Source organism: Lolium perenne, chromosome 5, assembly GCF_019359855.2.
Source record: "Lolium perenne isolate Kyuss_39 chromosome 5, Kyuss_2.0, whole genome shotgun sequence".
In the NCBI taxonomy this organism is placed as follows: domain Eukaryota; kingdom Viridiplantae; phylum Streptophyta; class Magnoliopsida; order Poales; family Poaceae; genus Lolium; species Lolium perenne.
Window position 1 is genome coordinate 182,896,155 of NC_067248.2, and position 15,396 is coordinate 182,911,550.

Genomic DNA, 15,396 nt, shown 5'->3' on the forward strand with positions numbered 1-15,396 from the left:
ATCTCTCGGAAGAGTTGGGCGCCAGTCGGCACTCGGCAGCCGGTCGTGCCCCGGGAAAGGGATATCAGGAATTCGAACCTAGCTTCCGCGACGAACCTAGCGGCCGGAGTTGGTACGCGCGCGCACATGATTAGGTGCGGATCGAAAAGAGGAAAGTCAAGTAGGCAACTAACTATGCACGTTAATCGGATCGGCACATGTTCCCCTCGTACGTGGAACGTGGTGCGCATGACCCCAGCAGAGGCAGCGCGCTCGCGGGCGGGCCCGACGGTGGCGACGGCGAAGCGCCCGCGGCCGGGACGAAACATGGGGCCGGCCGCCGGCGCGCGGCTAAACCAGCGCGCCGCCGGTTTATGGTAGCCCTGGTATACACGTACGCTGCTGCTGGCGCGCATGTTCGACGAGACGATCGAGTATTTATTCGAGTGATTAACCTTAACATCGTCGACTCTTGGTTCGTGCCATTGGTCGTCAATCTTTATTCCGTCAATTATTCAATTCATTCTCATTGTTGGTTTCTTCCGTTCTTGCATGGCTGGCTAGCTGTATCATGGCCCGCAGCGCATAGACGGCGGCGGAGCGGTTAGGAACCTTTGTTCACGTGCCCGCATGCTCCTTCCCGTGGCCGCCGGATGAACGAAGCTTGTGCCATACCATGCGTGCGTGCGTGTGGAATATCCACCAACGGACGGCCGGGGCAGAAGGAGAATCCGGCCGGGATAGATAGACGGATGGACGGCGACGTTCGGAGTACGTACGTGGCCTAGATCGATCGTTGTAACAAGAGCATTGGACACATACATCCCATGATCGATGCATGCATCGTGTGGCCAGTGGGTGGCTGCATCTGTCGTTGAGCTCGCACCAGGACACCTATATATGCTGCAGCCATCGGCGGAGAATATGTTCCCTAGGTCTCTTAGCTAGCCGACTCTTCGCTCCAGGATTGAGTTGCGATCGACGATCATCGTACTACCAGCTGAACGAGCAAAAGATCTCTCCATGCATGCGACAGTAGTACTCAATAATTGGATGTCTTCAAATAATGGCGCTAGCAGCTCGATCACTCGCAAGTTGCCTTCAAATAATGGTGCGTACCCTAGTATTAGCGCGGAGATTGATTTGATGGTTGAGCTTTGGACAGATTCAAAGCAACTTTGCGCAAAGAGGAGCATGCGCGCGCGCCCCTCACACAAGTTACTAGTGTAGATCAGGTGTAATTATGCTTTTCACATATTTCAATGTTCCAATCTACGGTTGTTATCATCGATGGTTACCAGTGTGGTCATTTGGGGTCTTAGCGCGGTTATTTTATGTTCGTCTACTAGAACAAGCTTTAATATGACAAGTTTTATCTGGCTCAAGTGATGGAGGGGCGAGAACAACGGCCTAAGTATCTATTTGTAATTTGTATTATCTTTTGGGCTGTTTGTACTTTTTTTATGCTTATTAATAGATCGGCGGATTTTTCACCAAAATAACGTAAATACAACACAAAGGGAATGCATACTTATCGCTGACGCTAAACATATTAGTATGTAATTTTCTATTGTGAATTAATACATAAATCAAAGTGACCATAAATGTGTAATTGCATATTAGTGCACAACTATGTGTAATAACATTTTCTTTGAAATTTATATGTAAACTTTTCCATGTTAACTCGTAGCTTGGTCTTGTAGCTGTTTCATTTTTAGCTTACTATTGGGCTTCTAAATGCCCATGGAAAAAATCATTAGCCCAAACAAGGGAAATAGAGGAGGCACCAATACCCCGAAAATAATTCTAGGTCAATCAAGTGCTAGGCGCAATATATATTTACAGTTTGTTTGGAGCTCGGTTTCTTCCGAAGAAACAAGTCCAAGAAAAACTGAATGGCCGAAGAGACAAATTATGTGGAAGCCAGCCATTCTTGAGAACAAAATTAATAGCTCGTTTAGCACCCATCATTTTATTTTATTTTAGTTGGCAGAAACAAAATATAATTAATGATATCATTTTATTTGGCAGATCCATACTTCTTATAAAACAAAATTCCACTAAGTGCAATTAATATTTTTCTATCTCAACATGTAAGCTATCCACATCACCTATTCCCTTAGCCAATCATTTATCCACCTCATCCCACTAATAGTTCTTATTTATTATCTATCTCTACATGCAAGATATTTATATTATCTATTTTTAACCATTAAAATAGCAATGTCATTTTGTTTTCCAATCAATTGATAATATCGCACCCTCCTATTATATCATTACATAGTTAAGTCATGTGCAACCGAAATAATTTGACAACGAAAAGAACTCTTTGCGAATTAAACTCAATGTTAATTATGCGCTCTTATATGTAACCACATATGACGTTTTTAAAAACATGCGGCAATGTGCATGCATTTTTCATGCAAGCCATCATCATTTGGTTTTTTACCTTATCTAAATCAATCACGTACACCTCTAGAATATAATGATTCTTAAATTTTCAAATACCTACCCATTTCATGGCTATTAAATTTAGTGTCCCAACTCCTATGGCCAACTAATTATTGCATACTCTATAAACCAAGTTTTATGTGTTTTATTAGATTTCTTAAAGATATATCCGCGGGGTATTGTTCTAGTTCACGTAAATAACATAGTACCAAGAAGAATTAAGGTTTAGACATAGGATGAAATCTATATAATACTCAATTGAATTTTCAGTATTAATGGTGGCAGCCAAACAAGTTACTATCAGAGTCACAGATGAATTTTTTGGTTCCATCTCAAATGATGGAAGCCAAACGAGACCTTGAAGAAATGAACACATCCACCTTGAGCAGCTCGTACTGATCGAATGATTCCTCGAACGCATAGGCACACACTCATCCATCGGGCACTTGATCGTTGTACACACATTGACGTGACTCGTGTGGACAAGAAAATGTACGGACCAGAGATGTTAATCTATGATTAATTGGTTCTGTTGGGAATAGTGGCGGTAGACCATTCTCTGCCGTACGTGTGCTGTCTCCCATCCAATCATTTTGTGTGCGCCGCAGGCAAAATCTGCTGTGTTTACGCTGCATAGGCTCACTCATATCAGCGAGCTTACTAGTCTATATGGCTATGATCGCCGTGGCTTCATTTTCTTGTAAGCTGTAAAAGCTCTCCAACGGCGGTTTCGATAGCGGTCCCGATAATGTTTTGGGGGTCGGCGTCGTTTTTGGCCTCGTACCGGTGCGTCCCAAACCGCGCCGGCTAGTTTACGAGCCCAATAGAATCGTCGGCATCCCCGTGCCGGCCCCTTCGCGTAGGGCGCGAATCGGACGCGCCGGTGCCTCGCTGCACGACGGTTTTCGTGGGTGGGGCCGCCTTGCGGGAAGGTTGGTCGTCGGTATTTAATGGTCTCTCGTGCGGAAACCGAGGCGGCCACGAGGGCAACGATTGGCCACGCGGCATCCAGTCGCCTACGCCGCCGTAAATGCGGGTAGTTACCACCGCTATATAGTACGTACGCCGTCCACCACCGCGGTGCTATCCTCTCATCTCCACCACCGCCGCTGATCCATTCTCTCCTCTCCACCTCAAAATGGCGCGCCGTCTGAAGATCACGTACTCCATGCTTGGCCACAACAGCCGCGCGCTGCCTCCACCACCATCGCAGCCGGAGCCGGAGCCGCAGCCCAATGCGGAGTACATCTCCGACGAGGACGAGGACCCACGGTTCGCGGCGTGGCACGAGGCCTACGTCGCAGACGCGGAAGCAGCGGCGGCGGAGGAGGCGACGGAGTGGGGCTAACCGCCGCAGGCCCCCGCCCACCCGGAGCAGGCGGCGATCCTCACGTCGTTGAACGCCCAACGCTACCAGCGGTTGAAGGAGGAGGAGAGAGAGTTCGTCAACGACGCGAACCTCGAGCACACCCTCGAGATATCGCGCCAGCGAGCGGCCACGAAGGAGGCGGGACGCCTCCTCATGGAGGCGGAGCGACAGAAGCTCGCAGAGCTCAACGCTCATCGCCACTACGAGGCGTTCAGCCGTTCACCCGCGAGCACGCGAGGCGCGCCAAGATCGAGGCTTCTCGGGAAAGGCTGGAAGCGCGGGGACAACGCCGCCGTCAAGCTCCTGCAACACCGGCCGCCATGCTCCACCGCTAGATGCGCGTAGCAAGGGACGAGAAGCGGGCACGGACGCAGGCGGCAAAGGTGAAGAACGACGACGAGGCAGGCCCGTCGAGCGCCCCAACCGACGGCCAGTAGATCAGGATTAAGTTTAAGTTTTAGTTATGTTTAAATTCGAGTTACTTTTGTATAAATTTCATATGAATTTCGGTTTTTAAATCTCATTCTAAATTTCAAAATCTATCGGGGATGGCGTATGGGGGCGCCGGCGTTGGAGCAGCATCCCCAAATAGAGTATGATGTGCTGGCGCCCCCCGTACGGCAGTGCCGGTGCCCCTGCCGGCGCCTATTTAGGTAGGGGCTGCCGGTGGAGATGCTCTAACCCATGAATGAATCAGTATTTTTTTTAACAAATCTAACCTTTCACAAAAGTCACAAAACTAATGCCTTAAGTTGTGCAGGTCGGCGTCAAGTCATATGGCATCAAAGGTTGGTCGTCACCAAATCCATTGACGTCAAACCAGTGCTGAAACTTAGCGCCGACCTGCATATTTTTGCCTCCAACCTCTATGGCGTCGAACTAAGGGGCTAGATTCCGAAAAAAAATCGTCAAGGGATCAAATGAGATATTAATTTTGTCAGATGGTCATATTTGTCACAAATCCACAGACAGTTAATTGTTTTGCCGAAGGCGTGTCGCTTGGTTGAGCTTATATTTGGCTTTTGGATTTGGCTTATAAGCCACAAAAACACCTAAATAAATGTTTTGGGCTTTAGATTTTGGCTTTTGACCAAACATTGTTGTGGGATGGTATAAGCCAAAAGGCTAAATCAAAAGCAACTATTAGGTACTTTCATGACTTATAAGCTAAAATTAAGCATGACCAAACAACCCAAGCTATCTAGAAATGAATCCTCGCTTTGTTCGTATAAGGGGCAGCACGAGCAAAACCCTATCGCCGCTTACATCAACTCCCCTCTCATTCTTCTAGTCTACCGCCACCAGAGGATCAAAGGTTAAAGCTTGTCCAGCAAACAGTTGGGGTGGGCTCTTGTCCCCTCCCACTTCGAGGACCTGTGCAGTAGATCTTTTTTTCTTCTTTTATTAGTCTTGCCATGACGATATACCACGGATGCTCGTGAAGTCGTGATATTGAGTCGTGTGGAGGTCGGGTGTACTATGACAACCATATATTACTTTTTTTGGTAAAAAGAATCTAGAATTGAAATGTGAGATCTGGTTGATGCTGTGCAGTGTATATAGTGGTCGTTAATACAGAACTGGTCCAGTGTTGGCGGCTGGTCGTTAAGACAGATGGGCGTGGGCAACAGGCGGACCGACACCGGAGGCAGACCGTTGTGCAGTGTGGTAGTTGCGACCATGGATCCGAGGCCGGCGCCGGCCCGACCGGCATCATGCGCGGCGCGCGCGAGCTAGCAACGACCGGCGCACATGAATGGATCCGGCGGCGGGACCAGCTTCATTGTGCACATATGGTTGGTTCCTGTTTCCTTGTCGAGAAACCACTGACCATGGCCGGCCGGCCGTCGAAGTTGTTCGATCCCTTTCCTTGGGCTACATCACGACGTAGAGAGCAGAGAGAGAGACTGCTGACAATGGTGTCGATCGGTACCTGACTGCATGCAGTTCATTACTGCTGCTAGGGAAACAGAGGTTGGTCGGTAGGTTGAAGATGAAGACCGCTGGGGACAGTGTAGAAGAAGCAGCAGACAGTGCATGTGTCCAAGGAAAGAGATCGAGCAACGGCTGAGCGGTCAAAATTTGTCACGTCGGCGCCGCCGCCGCCGCCTCTCCTGCGAGAGACGTGCGAACTCTGCAGTACGTTCTGCGAGAGATGACGAACAACAACAGCTCTTCAGATCTTGGTAGCAGTAGAAAAATTCAACGACAACGGCCGGTTAAAATGGACGGCTCACTCGCGCATGTCCAGGTCCGTCTCGCAGATAGTGTCCAATGTGCAGCCAGCGACAGTTGGGTGGATCCCTCGCTTTGCTAGCGACCGGCCGGGCCGTCATTCGGCCTCACCTACCTACCGGCCTCGTCGTCTCCCGCCACCCTGACGCCTCGCCGACATGGCGTCCTAGTCACACCTCTCCTTTAACAGCTCGACTAGCTTAAACTACACACGCCATTTTTTGTATCTTTGCATCCGATCGACGCTGATCATTAGCCAAAGTGCAGGAATCCTAACGATATCAGGGATAGCCCAAATGATTGCTGCATCCCTTTGTGATTTAGCGGTGGATCTTCAGATTTCCCTTTTTGTTCGTTTCAGTTGGCGCCGATATATTCTTCAACAGATTATCGGCCTTAAACAATGAGAGCGGGAGAGAAAAAAAAGAGGGGTGAAAGCAGCTTGCGTTACATAATTAATCCACCTAGCAACTGCAAGTGCAACTGATCCACTTGCAAAGTTGCAATAGTCCAACGATGATTTGGCTACCTATGCTTGTTTCATCAGATACATGGCACTACATCCTGCTCCGCAATAGAATCTAGTTCAGCTCCTAATATTCGTTCCGCTGCGACATAGATAGATATACCCTAAGATGAAAGAGGGAATCGTATCTTACCCACCGTTATAGCGTTGCATTCCTACTTCCGTATCGTATCATGTGTGCGAGCGAATATAGAAAATTCTCATGTCCTACTATGCTGTTCTAAGCTGTGTCTTTGGACTTCAATACAAAAAGCTGGACGTAAACCCCTCCCTGAATTTCTTTTTTTGTAATGGCTGCGAGTTTTCCACATTTCATGGTCCTTAATTACGAGGGATTAAAATACAAGAAAGAAACACTACGGGGACGACCAGCTACACCGACGGCCCCGCACCGTCGGCACAACAACGTTCACCGTCGGCACCGTCTCTGCCGACGGTCACCGTCGGCGTCTCCTCACGGCAAGACAAGGGCCGGGTTCTGGCACAAGGCACTGCCGATAACTTCATCACCGGCACAGCCAGACGCTGACGGCTGGACGGTGGCCGCTGTCGCTTCATCGTCGCACAGCCAATCCGCCACGACGGCGCCATTAACGCTCAACAGCCGACGGTGTAACCGTCGGCACAATTTTTTTTTTCCTGTAATGGCGTAAAACGGTGGCTGTTCAAACTGAAAACCGCCAAATCGGCTGTGCGACGGTGTCACCGTCGGCACGCACTCGCCATTTGGCACAAATTTACGGGCCTACCGTCGGCACAATGTGCCCAAGCTTTTTTCTGTTTTTGCCAATTTGGCCTCATTTGCCCAGAAAATCGCACAAAATGCACATATTATAGGATTGAATATGCAGTAACATATGTAGCACCATATAGCACAAAGATATCACCGTATAGCACCAAATCTCACAAATATAGCATCAAATCTCACAAATAGTACAAATATAGCATACAAGACCATGGTACATACACCGGATCCACTACAAAGATGGAGCGTGTCATCATGTGCTAGTACAATGTAGAAACTATGGTGGTGCACCACCCGAGTGACGATCTAGCTACAGTGACGAGCTAGCTCCGAGTCGGTGAAGTGAGGTCGTATCTCGACGGTGCTCGGGAGGTAGAACCACGACGAGAGCCACCGGAACCGTAAAAATGCCGAGGTTCGGCAGAAGCACCAGGAGAATGGCGACCGGGGTGCATCGGCGTACCACAAGGAGTGTCGTTCCCGGATTCTCCCAATCCCTACATGTTGGAGGGAGTTAGCAACTTAGCCATGTCACACCAAGTTAGCAACTTAGCCAAGTTAGCAACTTACCGGGGTCAACTGACGCTGACGCTTGTACATGATATAGAACTCCTCCTTGGACGGAACACCGGCGCCGGCCCCGGATGAGGTGGCTCGGGAGTGGTTCCTCTCGCACTCCAGTCATCATGAACCGAGTGAAACTCGCAAGAAACGGGAGAGATAGCTCAGATTCAAACATGGGGACTTATGATGTTTTGCAACCATAGAGATTGAAACTTACCGCCATCTGGTTGCTCGTCCACTGGACATAGGCATCTTTCACAAGGTCATGCTCCTTAACCTTCTCGAGATACTCCTCGTAAGCTACTGCATAGGCCTCCTCGAGCTGAGTCTACAATTTCAGAAATAATGCGTCTCATCAACATAGCCATTCAGGAACAAGAGTCAAAACAGAGGATGAAAGTGTGGATGACTTACATCAACCTCTACCCGAGAACGGCATGTAGTCCGCGAGGAGGTAGCGTAGCTGCCGGAGGGGAGGGTAGCCTTGATCTGCGTGAAGTTCCTCTGAGGCTTGAAACCCCCAGCAAGGCAGGCAGGACGTCCATGCGGCTGGCCGGACCCCGCCAGCATCATCGCCACCTCGTCGACCGGCTCGGTCATAGGGTCCTCCACCTCTGGATGGAGCTTGGCGTACTCCTCGCAGTATCTTTCCTTGTTCTCTTTGGCCTTGCCGTAGTACATCTCAGGCGCGGGCCGAGGCTCGTTCGGACCGGGCGTCACCAGCTTCATGTGCGTCCATGCTTCCATCTCACCAAGTTCCCTCCCGAGCTTCTTCCCCTGCATCACAAAACAAATGTTATGCATATCATCGAAAATCAAAAAAATGCAGCTTGTTCCATTTTTATATGTACCAGACGCTCCCGATAGCGATCGGTGCTGCTGCTCCCCGCAGTGTGTGTTCCCTGAGAACCACGGTTGGCCTTGTTCCGGTCGCTCACGGCCTTGAAATCGGGGTTTTCGCCGACCTAATTCTTGACCAACTCCATGAAGGCGGCCCTCTTATTATTATCAGCCCAATGTGGTACAAAATCAAAACTCATTTGAAGAACAAACAATATAGTTGCAAGTTAGCCGCGGTACATAGAATCGCATTGACAATTACTTACCGACATGAAGTCATCTATCGTCATAGCCGGGGCGAGTCCCTGCACAATCTCAGGCTTTGTGTACCTTACGCCCTGCTCAGCATAGAAGTGGCCGATGCACGTGATCATCTGGTTGTACCACTGCTGCCGTGTCAACTTCCGACACATGTTACGGAGCACCACGTCCGCCCTATCCTTATGCTCAGTCGCCACCCTATAATTGCGCTGCAATCAAGCATAACAGAAAGTGTGAGAGGCATGAGTTGTCACGGTGGGGTTATCAACTACATATGAACGAAACCCAAAGAGTATGCATTACGTACCCAAAACTTCTTGATCACGGCGTCGGCGGCGGAAGCAAAGCCAGGGTAAGGCGCTATCTCATAGTCTTCCCAAGTGTAGGCTAGCTTGGACTCGCCCCCAAGGACCGGAGTGTACATCCCCGGCCAGTACTTCCTAATAGCAGCTCCACGCCGCCTCCCGGGCACGCGGACCTGCTTCCCCGTGTATGTGAAATTCCTGCACAATTATCAAACATTAGAAAATGCTAAGTGTCATAACGAAAATGAAATCACCTTACTACTTACTCTATCTTTCCTGGGACAAGGAGCCACTTCTCATCCTCCGTAGCAGGTTCCTTACTCTCATCGGGAACCTGCGCTTCCCCACGAATCCGCAACTTCTTCGGAGCCATCTCCGTCGAAGCCTCCTCGTCCCTAGACTCCTCCTCCTCCTCCCTAGTGTCCTCCTCCTCCTCCCTAGTGTCCTCCTCCTCGTCCGGCCGATCGTGAAGCCACCGAGCCGAAGCGAGGGAATGTCGCTAGAAGGAGCTGTGCATTCCCCCCTCGTCCTCCAGCTCGTCCTCCCCCTCGTCCTCCAGCTCGTCCTCCCCCTCGTCCTCCAGCTCGTCCTCCCCCTCGTCCTCCCCGTCCTCCGTCTGCGTCTTCGTAACGCCGGGTGGGAATAATGGGTCTTGCACTCCGTCTGGAAGCACCCGGCCCTGGCTTCCGCTGATGCATCTGATCAAGCAAGGAGCTCGATGATGCCTTCCGTCCGCTCATATTGGGCAATTACCTGCATAAGAAAAAGAGAAAATAATTAATAAGCATGTTGAAAATTAATAAGCATAATGACAAATATAGGTACTAAGCATAATGAAAAATGTAGGTATTAAGCATAATGACAAATGTATGTATTAAGCATAATGCTAATGTAGGTACTAAGCATAATGACAAATGTATGTATTAAGCATAATGATAATGTAGGTACTAAGCATAATGACAAATGTATGTATTAAGCATAATGATAATGTAGGTACTAAGCATAAAAGACCCTCACCATTCATCACCACTCTCATCTCTAGGCATTGGGTTCTCAGCCTCACTATCAAAATCAGTATCATATGAGTATTCATGGTCGGCATTGGGTTCCGGTTATCGACGGCCGTAGAGATGCGCCGCAAGATCCGGGATCGTCACGCGGGATGCTCACTACGGGACCTGTTAGAATAATCAAAATTTGTCAATGCAAATTCATCAATTGATAAAACAAATGCATTTCTACAAAATTCTAATTTATTTCATTTCAATTTCCATTTCTATTCCTTCATTTCAATTTCTATTTACATTACAAAATTCTATTTTACTTCATTTCAATTTCCAAATTCTTTACATGTTTCTTTCAAATTCTTAACATTTCAAATTACCTAGCTAATTGCAAATACCTCCGAAGCACCGATACTTCAAAGTCTGCCGTGTCCGCGTATAATACTCCGCCGATACTCCGATACCCCGATACACGGGCGATACACGTATCCTAGGAGTATCGGCTTTTACGAATTTAAAAAGAAAGAAAGAAAATACCGATACACCACCGATACACCGCCAGGGACATCATCGACACGGCTATCTAGTGACTCTAATAGCCAGTGCGCTATCTATCTATTTGCTTGATTATTCTCTCCTCCGCCGCCTCAATTATTCTTTGACTTCACAAGTCATTGCATAGCATTTCATTAATTTTATATGTACATTCGCCGTATCGCCGTATTGTTGTTTCTAGAAATTGCCGTATCCCGTATCCCCGTATCCGTATCGCCGTATCTGTCTCGCCGTATCGGTGCTTTGTAGGCAAATACTAAAAAGCTAAAAAAATAAACAAAAGGTAAGAGTACCTTACCATATGGCCGGCGGCGGCGGGGTGCTGCGGGTGCCGGGGACGGCGCGGCGGCGGTGGTGTCACGCGCTGACGGCACGGCGGCCGGGAACGGGCCCGGCCCGGCCGCCGCGGGGGCGAGGAGGCTGCCGGCCGGGGGCGGGAGGCTGCGGCGGCGGGGTTGCCGCTGCGGCGGAGCAGCTCGGCCGCGCGGGGGCCGCGGCGTCGGCGGAGCAGCTCGTCCCGGGGGCGGCGGCGGGGTAGCTCGGCACGGGGAGCGGCGGAGCAGCTCGGAGCAGCGGTGGCGGTGGAGCAGGTGGCGGCGGGGTGGTGGCGGCAGTGGCGGCGGGGTGGTGGCGGCGGCGATGGGATCCGCGGCCGCGCGGGCAGTGGCGGCGGCGAGGCGGCCGGTGAGGGCGGCGGCGGCGCGGGGGCGGGTTGCGCGGGGGCGGGTGAGGTTGGGGGCAGCTGGTTGGTTCGTGGCCCCCGACCGTGTCGACCTGGCCGTTATGGCCACGGCACTGTGCCGACGGCCGCGTATGTGCCGACGGTGACCGTCGGCACAGGTAGGGTTTTTTTTTCTTTTTTTTTTTAATTTTTTTACTGCAAATAATAAGAATAGATTATCACACATGGCATGGAAAGCAAAGGTTGGGCCCACTTTACCATGAAATAGGAGCTGACAAACCCGCAGCGGGAGTTTCCACGTACAGATTCAGGATTACGCAAGTGTTCGTGTGGCACGCGTGTCGAATAAGGCCGTGCCCGGACCTATATATTGCATGCACCAAACCTACATCACACATATACACATATGATATGGACACATGCAAGGTTTCCAGGGCTTCCGACGCTCCGGTGGTCTCTATCCCAAGAAAAACCCTATACATGCATGCAGACCGCCTAAGTGTAGGAACCCCATGTCCGAGAAGCCGGGCACACCCGGAGGGGGTAGCATTGGATATAGAACCATCTCAAATCACTTTTTTGCATGCCATGTGGACACACACAACTTTTGGGGCCATTCCCTAGGTCCGATGCTCGATTTCTGACGAAACCCTAGTTCTCCGTTGGACCGCGCCGTCTACCCTTTGATCGCATCCCATCGGGGTCGCCCGGTGGTCGTATGCCTGCGTTTGAGCTTGGTTAGGTCATAGGTACATGTGGAAACAAGTACCATCCCCTATGATCCCAAGGTTCTCTCCGGTTCACCTCCGAGGGAGTTCCCCTATACATGCGTAATCCGCCTAAGTGTAGGAACCCCATGTCCGAGAAGCGGCACACCCGGAGGGGGTAGCATTGGATATAGAACCATCTCAAATCACTTTTGTGCATGCCATGTGGACACACACAAATTTTGGGGCCATTCCCTAGGTCCGATGCTCGATTTCTGACGAAACCCTAGTTCTGTTGACCGCGCCGTCTACCCCTTTGACTGCATCCCATCGGGGTTCCCCCGGTGGGCGTATGCCTACGTTTGAGCTTGGTTAGGTCATAGGTACATGTGGAAACAAGTACCATCCCCTATGATCCCAAGGTTCTCTCCGGTTCACCTCCGAGGGAGTTCCCCCCTATACATGCAGAATCTGCCTAAGTGTAGGAACCCCATGTCCGAGAAGCCGGCACACCCGGAGGGGGTAGCATTGGATATAAAACCATCTCAAATCACTTTTGTGCATGCCATGTGGACACACACAAATTTTGGGGCCATTCCCTAGGTCCGATGCTCGATTTCGACGAAACCCTAGTTCTCCGTTGGACCGCGCCGTCTACCCCTTTGATCGCATCCCATCGGGCTTCCAAGTGGGCGTATGCCTACGTTTGAGCTTGGTTAGGTCATAGGTACATGTGGAAACAAGTACCATCCCCTATGATCCCAAGGTTCTCTCCGGTTCACCTCCGAGGGAGTTCCCCCTATACATGCAGAATCCGCCTAAGTGTAGGAACCCCATGTCCGAGAAGTCGGCACACCCGGAGGGGGTAGCATTGGATATAGAACCATCTCAAATCACTTTTGTGCATGCCATGTGGACACACACAACTTTTGGGGCCATTCCCTAGGTCCGATGCTCGATTTCGACGAAACCCTAGTTCTCGTTGACCGCGCCGTCTACCCCTTTGATCGCATCCCATCGGGGTCCCCGGTGGGCGTATGCCTACGTTTGAGCTTGCTTAGGTCATAGGTACATGTGGAAACAAGTACCATCCCCTATGATCCCAAGGTTCTCTCGGTTCACCTCCGAGGAGTTCCCCCTATACATGCAGACCGCCTAAGTGTAGGAACCCCATGTCCGAGAAGCCGGCACACCCGGAGGGGTAGCATTGGATATAGAACCATCTCAAATCACTTTTGTGCATGCCATGTGGACACACACAAATTTTGGGGCCATTCCCTAGGTCCGATGCTCGATTTCGACGAAACCCTAGTTCTCCGTTGGACCGCGCCGTCTACCCCTTTGATCGCATCCCATCGGGGTTCCCCGGTGGGCGTATGCCTGCGTTTGAGCTTGGTTAGGTCATAGGTACATGTGGAAACAAGTACCATCCCCTATGATCCCAAGGTTCTCTCCGGTTCACCTCCGAGGAGTTCCCCCTATACATGCAGACCGCCTAAGTGTAGGAACCCCATGTCCGAGAAGCCGGCACACCCGGAGGGGGTAGCATTGGATATAGAACCATCTCAAATCACTTTTGTGCATGCCATGTGGACACACACAAATTTTGGGGCCATTCCCTAGGTCCGATGCTCGATTTCCGACGAAACCCTAGTTCCGTTGGACCGCGTCGTCTACCCCTTTGACTGCATCCCATCGGGGTTCCCCCGGTGGGCGTATGCCTACGTTTGAGCTTGCTTAGGTCATAGGTACATGTGGAAACAAGTATCATCCCATATGATCCCAAGGTTCTCTACGGTTCACCTCCGAGGGAGTTCCCCCCTATACATGCAGAATCTGCCTAAGTGTAGGAACCCCATGTCCGAGAAGCCGGCACAACCGGAGGGGGTAGCATTGGATATAGAACCATCTCAAATCACTTTTGTGCATGCCATGTGGACACACACAAATTTTGGGGCCATTCCCTAGGTCCGATGCTCGATTTCTGACGAAACCCTAGTTCTGTTGACCGCGCCGTCTACCCTTTGATCGCATCCCATCGGGGTCCCCGGTGGGCGTATGCCTACGTTTGAGCTTTGGTTAGGTCATAGGTACATGTGGAAACAAGTACCATCCCCTATGATCCCAAGGTTCTCTCCGGTTCACCTCCGAGGGAGTTCCCCCTATACATGCAGACCGCCTAAGTGTAGGAACCCCATGTCCGAGAAGCCGGGCACACCCGGAGGGGGTAGCATTGGATATAGAACCATCTCAAATCACTTTTGTGCATGCCATGTGGACACACACAACTTTTGGGGCCATTCCCTAGGTCCGATGCTCGATTTCTGACGAAACCCTAGTTCTGTTGACCGCGCCGTCTACCCTTTGACTGCATCCCATCGGGGTTCCCCGGTGGGCGTATGCCTACGTTTGAGCTTGGTTAGGTCATAGGTACATGTGGAAACAAGTACCATCCCCTATGATCCCAAGGTTCTCTCCGGTTCACCTCCGAGGGAGTTCCCCCTATACATGCAGACCGCCTAAGTGTAGGAACCCCATGTCCGAGAAGCCGGGCACACCCGAGGGGGTAGCATTGGATATAGAACCATCTCAAATCACTTTTGTGCATGCCATGTGGACACACACAACTTTTGGGGCCATTCCCTAGGACCGATGCTCGATTTCGACGAAACCCTAGTTCTCGTTGACCGCGCCGTCTACCCCTTTGATCGCGTCCCATCGGGTTCCCCGGTGGGCGTATGCCTACGTTTGAGCTTGGTTAGGTCATAGGTACATGTGGAAACAAGTACCATCCCCTATGATCCCAAGGTTCTCTACGGTTCACCTCCGAGGGAGTTCCCCCTATACATGCAGACCGCCTAAGTGTAGGAACCCCATGTCCGAGAAGCCGGCACACCCGGAGGGGGTAGCATTGGATATAAAACCATCTCAAATCACTTTTGTGCATGCCATGTGGACACACACAACTTTTGGGGCCATTCCCTAGGTCCGATGCTCGATTTCTGACGAAACCCTAGTTCTGTTGACCGCGCCGTCTACCCCTTTGACTGCATCCCATCGGGGGTCCCCCGGTGGGCTTATGCCTACGTTTGAGCTTTGGTTAGGTCATAGGTACATGTGGAAACAAGTACCATCCCCTATGATCCCAAGGTTCTCTCCGGTTCACCTCCGAG

General features: G+C 50.7%; 1 protein-coding gene across 1 annotated transcript; it reads right to left on the reverse strand.

Annotated features, from left to right (window-relative positions):
- Positions 1-8,035: 8,035 nt before the first annotated feature.
- LOC127303879 (uncharacterized) lies at positions 8,036-8,597 on the reverse strand. Its single transcript, XM_051334592.2, has 2 exons — positions 8,284-8,597; positions 8,036-8,197 (listed from the first exon to the last, which is right to left on the reverse strand). The coding sequence occupies exons 1-2, from the start codon at positions 8,548-8,550 to the stop codon at positions 8,051-8,053; spliced, it is 414 nt and encodes a 137-aa protein (XP_051190552.2). The 5' UTR covers positions 8,551-8,597; the 3' UTR covers positions 8,036-8,050.
- Positions 8,598-15,396: the final 6,799 nt, after the last annotated feature.

Bases quoted from the DNA above. Each gene is read 5' to 3' on its own strand.
- LOC127303879 (XM_051334592.2), bottom strand. From the start codon at position 8,550: ATGTACTACGGCAAGGCCAAAGAGAACAAGGAAAGATACTGCGAGGAG. The intron at 8,198-8,283 runs GTAAGTCATCCA...CTGAAATTGTAG, and splicing joins GTTCTCGGGTAGAGGTTGAT to ACTCAGCTCGAGGAGGCCTA.